Raw genomic sequence first — 21,928 nt, 5'->3', positions numbered from 1 at the left:
GTTATTTTCCTTCTCTGACCTTGTTTTCTCATCTGTACTACGAGAACAAAAACTGCACCCAACACAGAGCCTGGCAGAACAGGTTCTTAGTAAATACCCGTCCCCTCTGTCCCAGCCTCAAAGGCTTAATTCAGGGCAATCTTCCCACATCTGAGACTTCCTGCACGTGTTCACCAAACAGTTGCAGAGCTCCACAAGGTACAGTCCACTGTCAGGAATTCAGTAGGCGCTTAATCAACGAGTGCTGAGCAGAGCAGCACCAGCGAATGCTGATGTGCACCCAGACCAAAGCCACAATAAAGGCAGGCAGGCACAGGAACCCTCACCTTTCCCATCCCCGCAATACTTTACAATTATCCTCCGCCACCGCCGCCGCCACCCCCCCTGCTAGCCAAGACGCGGGAAATATTTAAAACAATTTTATTCATGAAAATATGCTGTACAATGCACTCTACACGGCCTGGACACGGCACACACGCACACGCACACGCTGACGGCACGGCCACAGTACACTGCCTACGATACGCGCCGGGGACGCCGCGCCCACCGCCCGCCCCGACGGGACACTTATAAATATGGGAGAGAAGGGGCCAGGACTGGCACGGAGGAAGGGGTGTTGGATGGGGTGGGATGGTGGATCTGGAGCTGAGGCCTGTTGATGAGACTGAGACCAGTACTGGGGATGTGGGGGTTGAATAGGGGGACAGACTGCCATAGGGTGAGGTTGGGGATGGGGGCGGCTGGGATGTGAGGGAGAGGCTGAATCATGGGGATGGGGGTCTACGGAGGGCAACCTAGGGCTTGAGGAGGACTGCTGTGGGGGAGGGGATGGCCAATAGGTAGGTGCGAGTGAATTTTCCGGAGGGGGTTGCTGGCTTCCAGTGGTGAGGCTAAGACCAGTAGGGCAAAGTGTCAACTGAAAATCAAACTAGAATTTGGGGTGGGCTATGCATCACATCACCGCAAGGGCTCCACAAATGAAACTGAGGATTCGGAAACGCCCCCTGCCCCATTTCCTAGTTGGCCTCTCCCGCCAGCATCCAAACCAGGCGGCCCGCCTTGTTCCTTCCCGCTCCCACGGAGCCCAGATTCCAGCTTCCTCTCCCAGGCTTTCTGTCCTGGGAGGAGGGGGAGCGGGTCTCAGGAACTGGGGCAGGAATGGTGGGGTGCCCCAGCCCCTACCTCTCACTTCCCTCTGTGGTCAACTTCCGAGGGATGTCTTTAGCAGGGCTGGGGCTGCCTCCTGGATCTTCCCATGGAGCTGGATTGGGGCTGGGGACCTGGGGATCAGGATGGGAAGAGAGAGGCCCCCTGGGGAAGGGACCCGGGCACCCAGAATGCGGGAGGCGGTCCTCAGCCCGGAACCCAGCTCTGGTTAGGAGGCGGGGCCCCGGCCAGGCCGGGCGGCGGTGGAGGCAGGGCAGAATCGAAATTGAAGTCCATTTCGTCGCTGTCCATGAAGTCGTTGAGGATGATGGACTCGACATCACACTCAAGACTCCCGCTGAACATGTCGAGGTCCAGGTCCGCCGGGAATCTGTCGGGCGCTGCACCCAAGGGCCCGGCGGCTGCGGCCGCATAGGGGCCGGGCAGCGCGTCCAGCAGGAGGCCACCGGGCGGGCCCCCAAAGGCGCTGGCGTGGCCAGGCGGTGCCAGGCCTGTGGCGCCCGCGTCTCCGGGCAGCGTCATAAGGCTGATGGGGTGGGCTAAGGCACTGCGCGAGGGCGCCGGCGGCGCGTACGGGGCCGCCCCCTTGCCGGGGTAGGCGGCTGCTGCACCTGCCAGCGCCATCTCCCCGGGCGCGCCCAGCACCGGTCCGGGCCTCGGCGCGGGCGGCGGCGGCGGCGGCAGCAGGGTGGGCAGCGCTCCGGGACGGAAGGGCGCGGCGGCCGGCGCGAAGCTGGCCTGCTTGTTCTCCTGGATGGTCTGCATGGGCAGGCGCCGCAGCGCGCCCAGCGCCGGCGGCCCGAAGCCCCCGCCCCCGCCGTAGGCACCACCTTTGCAGCCGCCGAAGTAGGCAGGCGTCCCGGCGCGGGCCCGCGGCCCGTACGCGTCCTGCGCGCCGTCCAGCAGGGCCTCGGGCAGCCCAGCGCCGCCGCCGCCGTGCAGGCCCAACGGGCCTCCCAGCTCTGCCAGGCGTGGCAGCTCCCCCGGGCAGCGCGCACCCAACGCCGGCGAGAGCGCGCTCGCAGGGCTCGGGTACATGAGTGGCGATGACGGCGCCAGGGCCTCCAGGGCCTCGTCGTCCTCCAACTCGGCTGCCTCTCCGAGTAGGGGTCTCCCGCCGCCGCGGAAGTCGGCCCATGCCTCGTAGTCATCGCTGGCATGAGAGGCCGGGCTGGCGGCCCACTTGGCCGCGACAGGCACAGGCCCTGGGGCAGGCGCGCCCGGAGGACTGTCGTCGGGGCTTCGTTCAGGCGCCTGCAGCTGCTTCTTCTTGCTCGCCTTGCCCTTGATGCGAAGGAATTTGGCCCCGTTGTCCATGGACACAGCCCTGCGCCGCGGGGTCTTGCCCGTCTTTCCACCCTCAGGGTTCAGCATCCACCACGAACTTTTGCCAGTGCCCTCGTTCTGCACGCGGATGAAACGGGTGTGCAGTGACAGGTTGTGCCGGATGGAGTTCTGTGGCCAGAAACAAGGGCATGGGTGGGAAAATGGGAAGTGAGGAGGCCGTGGGAAAAGGAGGGAATGATGGGGATGGGGCGTTGGGAAAAAGTGAGAGAATAAGAGTGGAGAAGAGTTGTAGGGAGAGGGGGAGGAAATAGGGGAAATAAGGTCAATGGGGTGCAGGGATTGGGAGAACAGGGGGTGCAGGTGTAAGTACCAGGTTGGACAAACCCAGAATACCCAACCTCTACCCTTAATTGCACCTGTGCACCCCCAGACACTGCCCAGAGGGTGGGGCTGGAGTCCTGAGCCTAGCTTTTTCCTGGAGCTGAGGGTTACTCAGTGTCTGCGGGATCCCCCTCTCCCCCAACTCTGCCAAGCCCCTCGCGGGGCTAGCCAAGCTGCCAGGGCCCCCCAGCAGATTATGTAAGGGCTCATGCCGCCGCGGCTCATTTGTCCGCCCCCCTCCCTTCCCAGTCTGGCATGGTGCCAGGAGCCCGAAAACCCAGGGCTCCAGAAATCAATCTCGCGGTGACTGATTAAGCCCTGTTTAGAACTAATTGCTCTTTCGTGTGTGGGGAGAATAAATTACCTGCTTTAATTTCGTGTCTTTAAAATGCAACTGCAGGTAGAGAAGACTGTTAACCCTTTGCTGGGAGTGCTGGGAGGGCCTGGCCAGCCAAAGCAGAAGAGCTGGGAGTCCCCAACCAGGATATGGGCCTAAGACTTCTCAGAGATTTCCCCCAGCTCCTCTGAACTCCAAAGAAACTGGATCCTACTAAGCCCCTCAAAGGACAACCTTTGGCCATGGAGGCCTCAGGACCGGCTCCTGCTCAGTGCCTTTTTTCAGACTAGCTCAGTTCTCTTGCCTCCCACCCCTCTTGACCCACCTGCCAGAGGTCTGCCCTCAGAGTCTTTTTCTAGTGGGGTCTGTGCACAATGCCCACATATTCTCCCGTCAAGAAGACCTGGGCTCAGAAAAGTGAAATGGCTTAAGGCTCCAAAGCCCTTTCTGCTGTCTCTGGGTACCTCCCTGGCTTCACCTTTGTTGCCCTTGCCCTTATTCTCTTCTTCATTTCTGCTGTGCCAGTCAATAGTGCTCCCCAGGTCCCTGCCTGCTTTGGCCAAACCTGTCCTGGGACAGAGGAAGTCAGAGTCCAGAGCTCCACTGGTCTGGCTCCCACAGGAATCTGGAGGGGCACTTCCAGTGGGTCTCCCACCTGGCTTTGGCCTCTGCTGTGGAAACAGCATGAACTTGGCTATCAGAGGGTTGGGCAAGAAGCCAGGTTCTTTGGCCACCTAGCTGTGTGACCATAGCTATGTATCAATCTCTGAGCTACTCTAAAACAACGGGCCAGTCATAACAACTTCATAAGGTTTTTAGATCATTACATGAGCTAACCTGTGGTCTGGTGTTGGGTGAACACTCCAGGAACTCATAGATGTTGATTAAATCCCTCACTCTGGTCAGAAGATCTCACCTCAGACCACTCAACAGACCTACTCCGTCTCCATCTCCTTCACATCATGTCCTGAGTGCAGCTATGCTGGGCACCAACCACTCTTGGAAAGCTGACATTCCCCCATTTCATCTACCAGGCGACAGAGGCCCAGAGGCAAGATTAACTTGCCCATAGTCCCCCAGCCAGACAGTGGAGCCAAGGACCCCAAATCTGCCTAGGTCACAGACTTGCTCATAACCCTTTAATCTGCCCAGTTATACTCAGTCACTGTCTCTGTGAGAGTACTCCCTCCTGCCTCCTCTCCATGGGTCTCCAGGACCCTTCCTGCTGCCCAGGGCACCTTCCACCCACTGCTCCCCCAGCTCCAGGTCTTGGCTCACTCTTCAGGGTCCTGGGCTCCCTGTCTCTAGCACTCTGGAGTTGGGTGGTGACAGCTGGGGCTTTCCAGCCTTGCCCTGCCTGGCTTCTCCTGGGGCTTAGAGAGGCGGGAAACCGGACCCCAGGGAATGGTATTCCCTCAAGTAGATACCCACTTCCCGTCCCGCCCCTACACCTGGCTCCCAGGCCCCTCCCCTACACCTGTGTTCAGGGTCCTCAGGAGGCCTCAGTTTTCTTCCCCAAAGGATTGTCAGCTTGCCAGAGGTTGCACTTCCCACCTCTCTACTTCTCCAGCTGGAGGTCCATCAGGTAACACCTCTTTATCAATGTCATTATGTGCCAGCCCAGCTCAGAATGCTGGGGGGAAGGACACCATCAGGTACCAGCACCTGGGCAGCACCAGCCTGTTCAGCCAGGTGCTCTGAGCACTTATCTCAGTACTTACCATTATGTCAGACTCCACAGAGTCATGGATTGGGACCCCTACCCCGACATGAGAGAAGTGGGCTCAGAGACTCTGAGTGACTGCCAAATCACACGGCTTGGTAAGCACAGAGCCCGATTTTGATTTCAGGTTGGTCTTACTGAGTCTAAAAGACATTACATTCTGGCACACGATAGGGAATTCCCAAAGAATCTTAGGAAGTTAGTATCCCCATGCTCCTCAAACTTTCCATGTAAGCTCTCCCTATAAGTCTGTGGGCCTAAGTGTGCTGGGGGTATGTTTCAGCAGATCCACATTATTTTCTTGTTCCTCTCTCTCAGTGCTAGGATTCAAACCCAGGGTCTCACAAATGCTAGATAAGTGCTCTACCTCTGAGCTACTTCCCAGCCCTCCATTTTCTTTATAAACAGTATGAAATATTTCAGATTACCAAGACATGTTCCAAGCCTACAAAGGTTTGCATTCTTCTCCCCTCGGTCCCCGACCCAATCAGGTACCTGGAAGGTCAAGCCCAAGTCTGACACCATGGCTGGTCCAACCCAGGAAGAAGCAAGGACTTGCCCAAAGTGGTCCAGGACCTGTTGTCAGAGTAAGGATGTGAGCCTGACCCCTAGCTCAGTGCTCTTCCCACTTGCTTGACTTAGGGCAAGTTTCTCCTCCTATGCAGGACTGTTTCCCTACCTATTAAATGATAACATGGGCCAGTGGTACTTTGGGGACCTTTCTGGGAATTTTCAGTTTGACACTGAAAATCCTTAGTATCATCCAGCTCAGAGGTTTTCAAACATTTTTCTTAAAGCAGTGGAATTCTTTCATAAGTAAAATTCTTTTTGTAAATGGAATCTAATGCAAAACTTAAGTGTTACATACTCAAGCCAACAGGGGTGGGAGGGATAGCCTGGAGCCCTGCCCACTCAGCACCCTCTCTTAGAAAATGAGGCCCGTGGGGAGGGATCCTGTAGGCCAGGTGGATGGAGCAGCTGAGACCTAGAGGGGTGCCCTGCACTGCCCAGGGTCATGCAGGGAGGTGGTTCAGAGCTGAGTAAGGACCTAGGCCTCTGACTGCTGATCTGGGCTTTGTACCAGGCATGCACCAGGGCTGTGCCCCATGAGAGAAGCCCAGGCCCTGCATCCCAGTGTGGTTCCTCAGGGCCCAGCTACCTGGTACCAATCAGAGCTCCCAGCCAAGATCCAGTGGCAAGCACTGATCACAACTCTGGCTCTCACAAAAGCCCTCCTGGGAGGCCAGAGGCCATGGAGGAGGTGAGGGAGGTAGAGGAGGAAGATGCCTCTGCCAGGCAGCAGTAACCAGGGCTCCCTCTTGGAGTTGCCTAGCAACCCACCACCACAGCCACAGCCCTGGCATGCCTGGGTTCCCCTGATGCCTAGAGCTGGGCCATTTCTGGTGCCTCACACCTCCCACACCTACACCTACACCTGGTCCATGCTCCTATGGGAGATAGGACCTCCCTGATTCAAGGACCCAGGGAGACCACCTTGGGGCAGAGGGAAAGGGACAGTGGGTAGGTGTCACCCCATTTACACCCCATTTTCCCTCAGAAACTGGGTCAGAAAGAACAGCTCCCAGGAGCCTCACCCACCAGGGAGAGGAGGCTGGTGAAGCTGGTACAGGGCAAAGTGCATCAGCGCTGGTCTTGGATCTGGATACTCCAACGAACAGGGCAACCCAGGGGCAAGGTGCTTCGACGCTCCCATTTCTCCATAGTCACCTGCTTCCACCCTCACTGCCCTGCAGCACTGCACGCAGCAGCCAGTGTGGTCCTTTCCAAAACTGAAATCATGCCCAGTCCTCCGAGGTCCCTCCCACAGCCTTGGTCTTATTCAGAACCGCAAGATCCTCTGAGACCTCACAGCTGTCCTGCTCCATCACTCCTCCTGCCCCTCGAGCTGGCTAGACAGGGTACCACCTTTCCACAGATGTCCACAGAGATCTCTCATCTCCGTCAAGTTCAGACAGTACCTTCTGCAACAAGGCCTGTCCGGACCACTCTTTCAAATACTGCTCCTCTTCCCTGCCATTCCTTGGCCCGCTCACCCTACTCAGAATTTTTCTAAAGCATTATCACTTTATAAGTTAATAGGTTGAACATTCCAAAGCCAAATACCCTAAATCTGAAGTGCTCCAAATTCTGAAACTTTTCAATGTCATGGCACTCAAAAAGTTTCAGATTTTAGACCCTTTTGGATTAAGGATACTCAGCTGGTGAAATCTATGCGAATATTCCCAAATCTTAAAAAATCTGAAACCCAAAACACTTTTGGTCCCAAGCATTTCGGATAAGGGATACTCAACCTATACCTAATTTATTTATCTTCTTTCAACTTTCATGAGGGTACCGTTTTTGTCCTTGTTTTAAAAACTGTACCCCATATGTTTGGCACATACTTTAAGCATTTAAATGTTTGTGGAATGAATGAATGCTAGATGAAAGCAGGGGGAGAGAGAAATACTGTATTTTAAGGGGAATTAAATGAGACTGCCTTGGCAGACACATAGTAGGGCTTATTCAAATTGGGCCAAGAAGAGGACACAGGACAGAATGAGGAACAAGCAGGGAGGTAGACAGGTCATGAGTGGCAGAGAACCGAAGGAGCCACGGTAGGAGAGATGAGGAATGGCTGGCAGGTGCTCCAGGCAGCTGCCCTCCCCAGCCCCCACACTGACTTGGGTTGGCTCACACCAGGGTCTCCCACGGCTCACACCACCTGGGCCACAAGGCCCCCCAAGAGCCTCAGCAGAGACAGAACCAGCTCGACCTTGCCCACAGTGCCTCTCTCGTGGACAGGGTCTGATCCATTTGGTGGCGGCAGCTCATCCATCCGGCAGGACACCCTCATCTATTCCCAGGACACCCTTCGCCCACGAGCGGTAATGCATTCATCTGACAGCACAGCCCCATTTATCCAGCACACCAGTCCCATTTATCCAGCAAGTACAACCTCATTTGCTAACAGCACTCCATTCACCTGACGGGCCCCCTCATTTATCCAGCAGGACACCCTCATTTATCCTGGAAGTCACACGCGCTCCTTCCTCCTGTGGTGTGGCTGTGTTCTCTGATGGTGCAACCCGACTGATCCAGCAGGACATCATCTCTCCAACAAGTACACTTCATCCCCTGACAGTACAGCCTCATTTATCTCATAATGCAGCCTCACCTTGCCTCCAAGTACCACCTCAGCCCCTCACAGTACAACCTCGTTTATCTTCCAGTACAGCCTCATTTCTCCTCCCAGCACAGCTTCATTCTCTGACAGCTCAACCTCATCCAATCTCACTTCCCCAGCCAGGGCCTGCCAGATCTCTGGGGGCGGGAGGGGCTGTGGAGAGAGAAGAGGTCCCCATTCTCTGTCCCCTGCCTGTACGAGTTGTCTGGTGCTACAACTGTATCCAACTTTCCCAAGCTCAGAAGGGACCTTAGACTGTGTCCTGGGTTGCTTGGCCTAGCCAGAGTCCCACCATTGCCCTGCCTCCTGTTTTGTCCTCAGTTGAGCTAAAGAGAGCTCACAGGAAGAATTCTGGGACATGGACTCCTGTGCTCTCTGTTCCATCTTTTGATCCTGTACCCTGGGCAGGGGCACAAGGAAGGTTACCTTTCCTGGGTGCACCTCCATCAGGGTGCTGGTAAATGTTCAACTGTGGGGGAAACCCACCTGATTGGATTGGTAGCTTCTGCTGATTTCTGTGGTGTAGATACTACTACCATCGCCCATTTGAAGCTGCCAACATGATGTCATCAAGTGTGGAACCAGGAAGAACTGTGCCCGATTGGCTCCATGAGCCAGTGTGAACCAGCTCTGGCACACCACTGGCATGTGCTTTCAATACTGAGGCAGGAGGAAGGCACCACCTGTCATGTGCCAGATGTAAGCCAGCTTCTTTTATTCTAGTAACCGTCCTGTAAGTAGGGACTATTTTATAAGGGGGAAACTGAGGCTCAGTGGGTTACATGACTCCTGAGGCCTTGAAACTGGAAGTGACAGAGCCAAGTTTGGATCTCTGGGCCGTTGATTGCCGAAGCCAGGGCTCTTCCCACGCCTTCCTCCAATGTGGCAGGGGACACTCTGCTGCCCTCCCCAGCAGCCATCCCTGCCTTGGCTTTGGAGCCCAAGTTCTCCTGGCTTTTATCAGATATGAACATTGTGCCCCACTCACCACCGAGCCTGTGCTACCTCCTTGCCTCCCTGGACCTGAAGGCGTCTAGGGTCCTCCAAGTTCAGACCTAGGTCTTGTGTCCAACCACCCAAATCTGAGAGGTCAGGCATGGATGCCTCTCCATGTTCCATCACAGTGAGAGTATCTGCCCAGCTCTTCCCTCAGGATACTACCGTGCCTGCTCAGTGGGGACTGTGACCCGGGTCCTCTCTTTAGTGCCTACCCAGGAAACAGACACTGTGGGGCTATGGCAAGAGAGGTCTGACCCCCTCCAGGATGCTCATCTTCTTTCTCCTTCCCTCTTCCTGCATGAAGAAAGACTAAAGTCAGGTTTGGCATTCTAACTTCACCTATATGACCTCAGACTTCCCCTGTTAAAGGGACAACACCACCAACAGCCACAGGGAGCATCTTACATGTCAAGAATCTCGTCTCCTCCCTATCTCAGGGCTCCAGGAGCAGCCTCCATCCTCCCCCTGTCCTTCATCCCTCTCTGGGATCCCAGCCTGGTCCAGGAACATCCGTATCAAACAATGTCACAACTCCCAGAGTGTCCCATGTCATGCTGCCTGGGATAAAGTTGGGGTGCTCAGTCCAGATAGCCTTCTGACAGAAAGGATAACAGGGATGACCTCAGGGTCCTGAGGCCATGTGCAAATCCTTGGCACAAGGGTCGGCAGTGGGAGGGGTAAAGGGGTATGGAGGCATATGACCATGGTGCCTACAAGTGAGTGGGCTGTCAGGTCCACAAGGAATGGAAGGTTGAAGCAAGACATTAGGTCAAGGGTAACGCTGTGGCAAATCCCCCTTCCCGGGAGAGTGCAGAGCCCTAATACCTAGCCATTGCAGCAAGCAAACCAGCAACAGGAGTCCAAGCTTACCCCTGCTCAAAAGTCCATGGTCCCTTATTATTCATGGGCTTGGTTCCAACTCCAGATAGATACTCAAGGTTGGTGCCTTCCAACCCTGTCACCCCTAAACCTTCAGGTCCATCTGGGCCTCCAACCACCCTAGATGTCCATCCCTCTGTGCATCTGCACTCTGTTCCTGTTGTTCTTGCCCTTCTCGCTGTTCTACCAGCTTCTGCATCCCTCTGCAAACCCCACTGCAGTGCTACTGCAGATCTAACTGGAAGCCAGAGTCTGCATATGAGTTGGCCTGCCTACTTGAACTTCATGGGGCAATTCTTGGCTCACAGGCAGCCAACAGATCGGATGGAGCCCTCAACAGCCTGAACCACTCAAGACTGGCATCTCTGTGCAGGTTCTGTTCAGCAAATTCCAGGCCAGTGTTCCAGGCCCTGCCACACCTGGCTAGTGTCCTGCCTGAACCTCTGGTCTCCTGATTTCCCCTGTGCCTCCCTATGACAGCACTTCCTGGGTCCCCATGAGAATTTGGCAAGGTAAAGGGAGTGAGGACTACCATTTATTGAAGCTTTATCGTGGGCCATGCACTGACACCCAACAATCACTATCTTACTGAGGAATAACCCTCTGAGTTGGTTTATTATTCCCACTTTATAGATGAGAAACTGAGGTCACATAGTATAAGTGGTGCAGGAATTTGTGAATTCCTACCCAGGGCCCTTGCTCTTCTTCTTGCCTTGAGACACCTCTAGGAAGGAGCTGAGGCCTGCAGGAACTCCAGGGGTGGAGCTGTCCACAGGCTCAGCACCCCTCCATAGACCCTTCACCACCCCTCACCCAGAATTAAACCAGAACCCCTAGAGGCAAAGCTGAAAATTCAGACCTCTCCCTGGTGCTCCTCTCAGGCGGAGCCCCGCCCTTCCCCGGCAGGCAGAACCTCCCACCCCTGCCCCAGGCCCTGGGAGCAGCTGCGCTGACCTCACCCATCCCTGCCCTAGGCCTGGCTCTGGGGAGGGCCCGGCAGCTGTGTCCCAGCCCTGCAGGCTGGCTCCTAAGGGAAGAGGAGGAGTGGGCATAGTGCCAAAAGAACCATCTGCTCTCCCAGGGGCACGGCCACCCGCACAGACACGGCCTTGCCCCAGGGATGGCCCATGGCCCTCTGTCTCATCCAGGGGGGTACTCCTGGAACCCAGGGCAGGCCACCCCAGACCGGAGCACCAGCCTCATCTGCCACTGTCTTCTTCAGAAGACTCAAAGGTCCTTCAAGACATGTTGGAGTGCCGTGACAGTCTGCTGAAAACGGACAAAGTACTCAGGGTGAGCTCCAGGGGGCAGAGGCTAGTGGCCAGGACTGGATGTGTGGAGTGTTGCCTGCCCAGCCTGGCCATGGTCTCCCGGCTGGAGGCCCTCTTTCTCCTCCTGGGGCCTCCATCCCCTCACATCTGCTCAGCTGGCAGGTGCCTCTGGCAGAGGGCAAGCCCCTTCCCCCACAGCCCAGCTCAGGTTACAAAAGGAGGTGGTGGCTAGGCCAGCTGAGGACAGGGGAGGGCACAGGGGGAGTAGGAGGAGACCTCACCAGCGTCCCAGAGTTGGGGAGGGGGAACTGGGAGCCAGAGAGGGAAGGCTGTGCCCAAGGTCACACAGCCTGCCAGTGGGGCAAAGACGAGCCAAATTCCAGGGACAGCCAGCCATAGGCTCAAGGGGACCTTGAACGAATCATTTCCTTCATCTGTAAAATGGGGATCCTAAAACCTGCTCTGCTTGCCTCCCAGGACTGTAGGGAAGGCTCTGGAGACTCCAAAGCAGCAAATCAAACAAGAGCAGGAGGGAGCTTGGCCATCTCCAATCCCTGGCTCAGGGACCAGAAAGTGAAGCATTAGAGAGGGGATTCCTCCAACATGTATGCATGCACACTCACACACAGATTTTAGTGTCTTAGGGTCAGGCCCTACATGGGGAGGTGGTTCCTTTTCTTTCCTGAAGCAAGTAGTAATAGTAATGACACCTGGTTAGACTTCTTGGGGACTGGACAGGTATCTTTCCTGTAATCCCATCTGTAGAGGAGGAAGTTGAGGTTTAGCTGCCCAAAGTCCTGCAAAGGGTAAGTGGAAGTGGGCTCTGCTTGTGCCATTTGCCTCCCAGGCTCCTAACCATACAGCTCGATCTCACCTGAGAGTCTCAAGGTATCAGAAGGTGCTGTGGAGGTCTCAGGTTGGCATTGTGGACTCTTCTGGCCTCCACCCTGTCTCAGGCTCATTTCCTTCATTGCATTCTAGTACCAGATCCATACCAGGTGTCCAAACCCTCCCCGTCCTGTCCTCTCTCCACAAGGTCCTTGAGGTGAGCGTTCTACCCCTCATCCTATCCTCACAGCTTAGAGTGGTCTCCTGGCTGCCATTCATGGCTACTCTCTTGCTTCTCCCTGCCCTGATCCCAATGGGCTCCCATAAGGAGGTTCTAGCTCCCCTTCCAAACTCTGAGCACCCACAGCTGATTTTCTGACCTTCTATTCTGACCCTGAGAAGTTTCTATTCTGAATCTAGAGTCAGGTCCTCATCTTATCTCCCAGCTGACCTGCAGGCCCTTCAAGATCAGGGCCTACTTCCCTCTGGGCAGCACCACACAGCAGAAGCCCGCTGGGCAGAGCCTGAGGGACGACCGTGAATGGAGGGAAACTGTCCTCCTTGGGGCCTGCAGACCAGGTGAACATCAGGTTGGTCTGTCCCTCCCCCAGGGAGTTCTCGGGAAAAGGAAGGAGGACCCCAGAACCACTCCCCAGCTAGAAGCCTCAGGGCAAATCCTAAGGGAGACAGAGACAATGAGGGGCTGGGGAGGGAAACAGTGGGGAGGGAAGTGAGCTTGGAATAGCCGGCCAGGGCCCTGGGTAGGTAAAACTAGCTGTGGGGCGTTCACTTCTGCTACTCATCCTGGGATGCACTTAAAGTCTCTTATTACATTTCCTCATCTGCAAAGTGGGGACAAGTAACAATACAGCATCAAGAGTGGCTGTGTTTCTTAGTTTTTATTTTTATTTTTTTGTGCGGGGACTGAACTTGGGGGGTGCTCTACCACTGAGGTACATCCCAAATCTTTTTACTTTATTTTGAGACAGGGTCTCACTAAATGCATTGGCCAGCCTTGAAACTTGTGATCCTCCTGCCTCAGCTCCTGAGTCACTGGGGTTACAGGCATGTGTTGCTATGCCCAGCTTGGCTCTGTGAAAATGCTGTGTCAGCACATGGCAGGACGAATCCCTGAGCTGGGACAGGGTCCAGTGTTGGTTATAAAGCAAGGATCAGAAGACAGGAACGTGACTGGAGGGTTGATGGGCTGGGAGCTAGGCCTGGAGGTATCACACAAGACCTGAGGTCTGGATGGAGCAGGTCTCTTCTCTCCTTCAACAGTTCGGGCTAGCAGGACAGGGGTTGTGATTGTCAGTTCTTCACCACGCCAGGCCCAGAGCAACATGCTGAATATTTACTGGCACTCCCGCCACCCTCCATCCATTCTCTCCATCATGACTTTTAGGACTTAAGGGTGGGCTCAGGTGCTGGAGTGGTGACTCAGTCCCTTGAAACTGACTGCATGGAGTTGGAACCTTTGGAGGACCCAACAGGAGTGAGGAGAGGAGCGGGCTCAACCTAGGCAGGCTACTTAGAGAAGGAAGCTCAGGAACACAGAAAGAAGGAAAGGCGGGGCTCGCAGGAGGCTGGGAAGCCACCATGAAAGGAAGGCATCGTATCTGAATGATCTGTCACCAGACATGCTTATTAAAATATAGATTCTAGAGGCCACCTGCTAAGAGTCTGACAGAGGGTTTGAGATGGGGACTAGAAGCCTGTGTTGAAAAGTGTCTAGGTGACTCTGATCATCAGCCAGGTTTGTGAACTAGTAAGGATTTAAAGCAGAAACTTTAAGGAGACATGCTGGGCTCCAGAATCACCGAGAGGGTGGGTCTTCAATCAAACCACCCAAGCACCCCACCTATTTTCTGAGGTGTGTCCCAAGGGATCAGCCAAAGAGAGCTGCTGCAGTGAGCACATGGCAATGGCAGTGGTGTGGGATGAGAACTTCAGTGTCATGTGTGAAGGTGGCAAAGCAAGAGCACCTGGCATCAGAGGCAGAGGGAAAGTAGAAAGGGGGGCAGGGCCCGGACAAGGCCAGGAGAGGGCCCAAGGGTCCAAACAGAGAAGTTTGGGCTTGGTTGACTCCCAGGGTAACTGAGGAGCCCGGGAGGGTTCTAGAGGAGGAAAGGACCTTCAGGCAGGAGGGCGGGCTGGCTGGCATGTAGGGCTGAGACGGCACTGGCATTAGCAGGTGGAGAAATGTGGCAGAAACAGAAAGGTCTGCATCTAAATCCAGGGTCTTCCTGCCTCAGCTTCCTCAACTGTGAAATGGGGCTATTAATGTATACCTGGCAGGACCCAGGGGGGTGCAAGGAGAAAATGAATGTATTCAAAGTGCCCAACTGACTGCCTAGCACCCAGACATTAATCTCTTAATTTTCATTCCCCTTCCCACAAGTGGCACCCCCCTTACAGACCATAAAGGTTTCTCTCTGCAAAAAGGGAGGCCCTAGGGGGAGGGTGTGGGAGGCCCCTCCCCCACACACCACCTGGACCCCCTCCCACCTCCACATATGGGTTGGGGGGTGGGGAGAGGCAGCAAACAGCCAAACCCTCCTAAACAGGAGTTGGTTTCCATGGTAACCAGGGTGCCAGGAGAAGGGGGGCACTCCAGATCCAGCTGTCCCCCTGAGCACCCTACCCAGGCCCCAGAGCCTGAGCTAATACTCACCCAACACTCTGAACCCCCCCATCTGCCTGATTTGGGAGCCAGCTGGGACTGCCATGAGCACTCTCTTCGTTGGGGGAGAATGCTTACCACTGGGGTGCTGCCACGGACAGGGCAGGCATCTCTAAGCATAAGTCTCAAGTTCAAGACCATCCATGCCTATACTCACGTGTCCACCGTGAGAAGTTCTCTCAGTACTAAGTACCCTCTGTCCAGAGAACCCTCATGGCGCCTAGAACCAGAGAGTTTATAAGTCACAGCAGTGAAAGACCCAGTGGCTGAGTTAAGGCCCTCTGGACACAGATGAGGACACTGAGGACTGGAATGGGAGAGAGAGCTTCACTCCAGCCCACACGAACGCTGGCTCAGGTTGCTGCACAGGGGCTCTGCCCACCCCCACCTAGCCCTGATCCCACAGATGACTCCAAAGAGACCCCAAAGTATTGCACCAGGACACCCTGAGTGATGCTCCAGGAGAAGGGTCATTGCTGGGGAGAAGTTTGTCCTTTAGCTTTAAGACACACTTGAGCAACAGAGTGGGCGGAGAGGGGTTCCCAGTCACTGGATGGATGTAGATTGAAGGAGCTGAGCTGGGGAAGAAGGCACAGGGGGTTTCATGCCCTTCCACCTCTTCAGAGACCCAAAGCCCCATCTGGAGGTGGAGGTTTGGCCTGCCCCACGCTCCCGGCTTCTCCAGGTGCCCAGCCTAGAAGTGGGAGGCAGCCCAGAGCTGGAGTGGGGAGGTCATGACAGTCAGCTGGGAGGTCAAGGAAGCAGAACCCTAGGGAGGGGCTCCCCTACAGCTGAAGCACGGGTATCCCAGAGGCTCACAAGTCACAGTTCAGGACCACCTCCAGTCCTGGCAGACCAGACCACAGGACCCCACGTGGTAGTATAACTGGCTGCCACTCAATGACAGGGGAAGGTAGGCTACACGGAAAAAGGCCCCCATCCTTTCAAAGTCCAAACCCAAGCCCTTCTCTCCAGCCCCCATCCCCGCCCCAGTCCTACCCATTGGCATAGAAAAAGCTCTAGTGGGAGGGTTGTTAGAATAGGGTTCATTTCCTAGGTCTGCCACTTCCTGGGTGTGTGACCTCAGAGTAAGTCATTTTCCCACCTTGAAATGGGAACACTAACCCACCAGGAAGCAAGGTGTGGAGGGTTTGATGGACCAGCGCTTGGCTAGTGGATGCCTCTGTCCCGCCCTCTGGCCCTCTTGCCCTCTGGCAGGGCTTCTCCTGCTCATCAGCCTCCCTCCCCACCTACCCCCAGTGAGTCCCGAGGCTGGAGTCCTCAGGGATTGCATAGAAGGAGCCCCCCGAACCGCAGAAAGTGGGGGTTGGGGGCGCTGAACTTTCGAACCCGCAAACCCCCCGCGCCGTTCATTACCTTAACGCGAGTTAAAAATAACCGTCTCATCTCTTTAAATTAGTCTGTCTGCAATTACCGCCTGGCACGGCGCTGCCCGCCATCGTCCCGCTGGAGCGGCGCCAGGTGGCAGGCGGGGCCCTCACCCTGTCTGTCGGTCTGTCTGCCTGCCTCCGGTCCCCTTCCCCCGCGGCGCGGCTACCCCGGCGGCCCCAGCTGCCCCGCCTCCCGAGCTCCCCAAGTTGCGCGCGGCTGGGGCGCAGACGGGGGCCACCGGGCGGGTGGCGAGCGAGGGGTCTGTGGGGAGCCGGTGACTGGGGTGGCGGCTCGGGCCCGGCGGCGGGGGAGGGGCTCCGGGAGGCCCGGGAGCCGGAAGGGCCCGCAGCGCGCCAGCGCTCGTGGGTGGGTGTGAGCAGGTGGCCGTGGGAGTCTGCCGGGCGTGCCAGCAACTGTGCCAGGAGCGGCTGGCACGGGCCCGTGCCCAGGAGGCGGGCAGCTGCCAGCCCCTCGCTCGTGTAGCGAGGGGGGTGAGGACACCCCCCTTCATCGGGGCTCACACCGCCTCCTCCTGCACCCCCACCAGCCCTTGGGGATGGGGATCCCCGAGGACAAAGGAGGAGGGAGCCCCGCTGGAGCAGGCTGGAGGGGAGAGGGAAGGGGGCGCCCTACATTCACAACCACTGCTCAGAGGCTGTAGCAGGACCCTGCTCCTGGCCCCTCAGATCAGTCTTTCCCTTCCTGCCCCCACCCCACCTGGAACTTACAGGCCAGGGCTGGGTCAGACTGAGGTAGCACCAGCCCTTCTGATCCCACCCCTCAGAAGATAGGCTGCTCTGGTCCCTGAAAGAGAAGGGAAGCCCCCATTCACTGTGCTCCTCCCCACGGGACCTGGGGACAGGAATGGGAGGTGCCCAGGCCTGGCCTGGGAGCTCCCAAAGGAGCTGGCAGCCAGGAAACACAAAAGGAGGCAGAACAACTCAGGAGCTCTAAGTGGAAGGAGCTCCAGGACTCAGAACAGCCTGGAAGGCTTCCCGGAGGAGTCCAGAGCTCAGGAAAAGTGGGACTGGAGAAGCCAAGAGGGAGTGGGAAGCTCTACCTGAATATCCACACTCTTGGGACACCAAGGAAAGAGGGGGACCTCCTGTCCAACCCCTGATCCCAGGCCTGAGACCCTCCACCCCCAGGAGAACTTAACCAGCCCGCTGGGTGAGATTCCCAGCACTGAGCACAGCCTCTCTCTAGGCTTTGGCCTAATCTGGGTGTTCTGAGCCTGCTGCTGATCTGCCTCCAACTTCTGTCCTCGGCACACCTTACTACCCCTCCATATCATACGGGGTGAGGGCTTAGCACATCAGCCTTTCCTGATCTGACTCCCCCCACCACCACCACTTTTCCCATGCCACCTCCCTGCCACACCTGGGAACCCTAGGTTCCAGCCTGGCACACCTGAACTATCCCCTTAATCCAACATGAACAATCCTACCTCCCTGCCTTTGGGTATACTCAACACCCCGCTTCCTCCCCCACCCCAGACTATCACTGAAATTCTTCCGTCCCCAGTGAAGGAAGATCAGATCAAGTGCTACCTTCTCTGTGAGGACCTGCCTGGCTCCCTAAGATATCTAACCCACCTTCCAGGAACCCCAGCCCCACCCCCAGCCTTTCCTGCCTGCAAAACTCAGGGCCTGGGTGTGGAACTGGCCCAGTTCATTGCACCCTGAAGATTTCCTCACTCTATGGAATGCAGGGTTTGGTACACCCTAGGGATTCAAGTGCAATGTTTTTGTTGGGATGAGGAAGGGAGGAAGGAATAATGGGCCCAGGCCCTGGCACCTGAGGTATATTGCAGCCTCTGTCAATGTGAGAGTAGCTGAAACTTGGGGATAGCTCCTCCACCAGGCCTCTGGAGGAATTCATTGGAAATGGGGGAAGGGGTGCAGGGGCAGAAAGCTCCAGGAATGAGAGGAAAGGAGGCTTCCTGAGAAGCTAGGCGGGGTACAAGGGACAGCCACTGAAGGGACAGTATGAGGCAGGTCCCCTTCAGTATCTGGGTGGTCTCTGCCAGGGCCTAGGACAGAAGCCCAAGCCTGAGGCTCCTCCAGTTTCCAGCCCAGGACTGGGAGCCAGGTACAGGAAAAGCCAGTGTGCCCCCAGCAGTGTGGTGCAGTGGAAACCACATCCCATGGGCAGGAGGGAGACTGGACTCTGGTCCAGGGCCTGCCACTCACTGACACACTCGGTAGAGTCCTGTCCCCTTCAAAGGCCTCAGTCTCACCATCTGAGAAATGAACTTTCGGGAATAAACTATCTTCAAGCACACTTTCACCTCATTCTAGGATTTATACCTGTACCTGCTCAAAAGTCTTCAGCACCTCCCCAACCTCACCCAAGGCTACCAGCAGACACTGTTCCAGAGGCTCGGTGGGACCCTGGAAGGAGACACCCCTGGGCTGGAGTTTGGCTTTCCCATCTTCTTAGTGTATGACCTTATACAGTTGACTTCTCCACTCTGGGCCTAAGTGAGCTCCTCCAATAATGATCAGAGTAAAACCCACCTCAGGGACTGCTGAGAACATTAAAGATATATGCACTGCCTGCACAGAGCTTGGCCCCAAGACACTCAATGAACTGCAGCTCTCTCCTGGCTTCCCCTCAGATCCCCTTCTGCCCAACTTTCCCTAACCTCCCTCATCCACCAAGCCCAGCTGGAGCTCCACCTCCTGCAGGAAGCCTTCCTGGCCTACTCTGACCCACTTGACTCTCCACTGACTCCAACTACACACCCTCTGCATCATCCACTCCTCTCTTCACTTTTTCATTACACATCATTAATAGCTTCTTGGTGCCAGGCTTTATGCCTGGTACTATAGGCACAGAATGGCTCTGATATTGCCACCAAATTCCACAGGAGAGATAGGAAAGGGAAATAAGACAGGATACAAATGACTAATGCCCAATGCAAGTGTGGAGAGGTTGTCCCAAGCTAGCTAAAAAAGAGTTAGAGGGAGCTTCCTGGAGGAGGCATCTGAACTCTGTGCCCAGAGGATAGTGAATATCAATGTGTACAGGGAGGAGTGGAAGGTGGGACAGGGCATGGGGAGCAGGGAGGGAGGTAGGAGCAAAGCTGAAGGGTAGGGCACACTTGGGAGGATGTATTCTGGTGGGGCTTGAACTCAAGGGTTTCAGAGAGGGGATGGGGAAGGAGACTCATGTCTACTCCTCTGGTCCATGTCCCTGCCCCATAGCGGCTGGAAAGAGACAGAGAAACTGCCAGCACAAAGCCTGAGAGCTCTGGGCTCTCAGGTCAGTACACCCTGATCCCTACAATGCTGCTGTGGGCATCTGGAGCTGCATGTCCACTGGCATGCCTCCTTCCTTGGACTCTGCTGGCCGCCACTACAGAGTTTGGCCCCCTCCCTGGATATGGGCATGCCTTCCTCACAAAGGCCCCTCTCCCACTGAGAGTCTGACAGCTCACCTCTTAGGCACAAACCCCCTCCAGCCTCTTTACCCCAAAGGCACAGACAAGATGGCCAGAGGATAGCTGGGTCTTGCAGCCACAATTCAATCAAGCCAGGACCCTGTCCTCTCCTAAGATGGCTCCCCCCTTTCCACTGCCTGGCATGGAGGCCTCCCTGGGGTACCCCAGCCCCTTCCCCAGTCCCTAAATGCATCTGGACTTAGAAAGCCAGGGAGGTGGAAGACAGGCTACCTGGCGTGGGCAGGGACAGATCCCTGGCACTCAGCACTCTACCCTGGCACCAGCAGGGGTCATCACCAGCCCCCCATGCTGACCCAGGTAAAGGGCCAGCAGCATTTGCCCCATGGAGAACTCACACCTCAGGTCACCTGCCAAGCTCCTCATCCCAGGCTGGTTGGTGCCCCAGGGTGAACTCCTGGCGCCAGAGAGAACTGTGGGCCATGGTCTGCACTCCTCACCCTGGGACTGGTTCCAGAAAGGGCAGTGGAGAGATTTGGGAGGGAAAGCAGCCACTGGCCCCAAGTCATTATTCTAGCTCTTTAAAAAGGGTGTCCTAGTGGAGAGGGTAAAACAAGAGTACAAAGCAAACTCGGGGAAGCAAGGGGAAGTCCCCAATGTCCGTGGCCTGGGAATCCACTCCTCTGCCATGTCCCCAAGGATGGGGTGGGGATGTTCCTGGGGGACGCCTCAAAGCTGCAGTCCCTTGTCACCCTACCAGACCTCCCACCCCGCATCCTTCCCCGCGAGGGAGCATTCACACAGCTGCTCCCAACACGCCCCTGCCTGTCCGCTGGCCAGCCCCACGCCCTGGGCACACACTCCGTGACCCCTGGGGGTGCCCCAGAGCCCCCTCCTGACGGCCCGCTGGGAGCCCAGACCCACCTAGCAGCCAATGGAAGCCCCAGTCGGCATCCCCAGCCCCCTCCCCAGCCGGACGCCCCCACCTTCCAGCCTGCCGAGCTGTTGCTGTCGCCTTTATCCTTGAAGTAGGGCACGTAGCGGACCATCCAGTCATAGATCTGCGAGAGCGTGAGCCGCTTGTCCGGGGCGCTCTCGATGGCTTTGGTGATGAGGTCGGCGTAGGACAGGTTCCCCCACGCGTTCCGCCGGGAGCTCTTTGCTTTCCGCAGCGGTCCGACCTCCGCGCCCAGCGGCGGCGCTGGGGCCATTGCCGGGGCCGTCGCCCGGCGCTCCGGCCCGCAGTCCTCAGCGCCCTCGGCCACCCCTGCGCCGAGCGCTCTGTCCTCGTCGCCGGCCAAGTCGGGCTGCGGCAGGGGCCAGGTACAGGAGCGCGGCCGGCTCTGCGGCGCGAAGTCCGGGTCCACGTCCACCTGATGCGCTCGCAGCTTCGCGGCCATGGTCCCGCCCGACTCGGGCGAGGAGGGGAGGGAGGCTCCGCGGAGGGTGGGCGGGCGGCTCCGGGATCTGCGCGCCCCGGGGAGGCCCACGGGAGGGGTCCCTGGCGGCGCCGGCTCAACCGCGGGGCGCCATGGGCCGGGGCGCGGAGGCAGGGGGCTGGACACACTGGGGAGCACGAAAAGAAGGACAGACCCGGACAGTGAGGGGGCGGCGGCCCGGGAGCCCAGCGGGTACACACCTCGCCCAGCCCCGCTTCTAGCACCTGCCGCCTGCCTGCTCCTGCAGCCACCACCGCCACCGCCGCTGCCGCCACTCCCCGGGCGCCGGCCCCGCGCGCGGGCCCCGCTCTCCCGGGACGAGGCTGGATTGCACCATGCCGGAGCTCGAGCCCGTGCCGGAGCCTGCGCCGCCGCCGCTCCGGCTCCAGCGCCAGCTCCCGCGCCTGCCGCGCTCAGCGCCGGCTGCACCTCGGGACGGGCGGGGGACGGGGTTGGGGCGGGCCCGGCGAGGGAGAGGGCGGGGCGTGTTCGCCCGCGGCCGCGGAATCCTCGGCCTGCCCGGGTGCCCCGCCTGCAGGCTGGGGCGGGCGCGCGGAGCTCCCAGCTCGGGGCGATCCCGTCTTAGCCCCTGCACGCCACAGCGCCGCCTACGGAGCAGGGGAGAAGAGGCGAGCGCGACCCCGCCCCCTGCTCGGAGCTCCGGGAGGTGGTGCGGGGGCGGGGCCCGAATGAGCCTATTGGTCCGCGGCAGGACTGCCCCGCCCACGGCCTCGACAGGTTCCCGCCCAGAAGCGCGTCAGCGGGTTATTGTTACAACCCGGGGTTTCCCAGGGCAACGGGAATGGGGCGGGACTCAGAGCACTGGCCCCGCCTTCTCCCCCAAGGAATGCCCCGCCCTCTGTATCTAAACCCTTGATGTTTCTAAGTCTTGGTTCCAGGGACCTTGGCCCCTTTCCTTTTCTTTGCGCCTTTAACTGGACTGGGAGAAGGA

General features: G+C 57.5%; 1 protein-coding gene across 1 annotated transcript; it reads right to left on the bottom strand.

The window, feature by feature from the left end:
- Positions 1-421: 421 nt before the first annotated feature.
- Positions 422-21,535, bottom strand: FOXO6 (forkhead box O6). The gene is made up of 2 exons (XM_079139012.1): positions 20,524-21,535; positions 422-2,622 (listed from the first exon to the last, which is right to left on the bottom strand). The coding sequence occupies exons 1-2, from the start codon at positions 20,935-20,937 to the stop codon at positions 1,354-1,356; spliced, it is 1,683 nt and encodes a 560-aa protein (XP_078995138.1). The 5' UTR covers positions 20,938-21,535; the 3' UTR covers positions 422-1,353.
- Positions 21,536-21,928: the final 393 nt, after the last annotated feature.

Source organism: Sciurus vulgaris (genome assembly GCF_902686455.1).
Source record: "Sciurus vulgaris genome assembly, chromosome: 1".
In the NCBI taxonomy this organism is placed as follows: domain Eukaryota; kingdom Metazoa; phylum Chordata; class Mammalia; order Rodentia; family Sciuridae; genus Sciurus; species Sciurus vulgaris.
The sequence above is the reverse complement of the archived record's forward strand: the minus strand, read 5'-3'. Positions and strand labels throughout refer to the sequence as shown.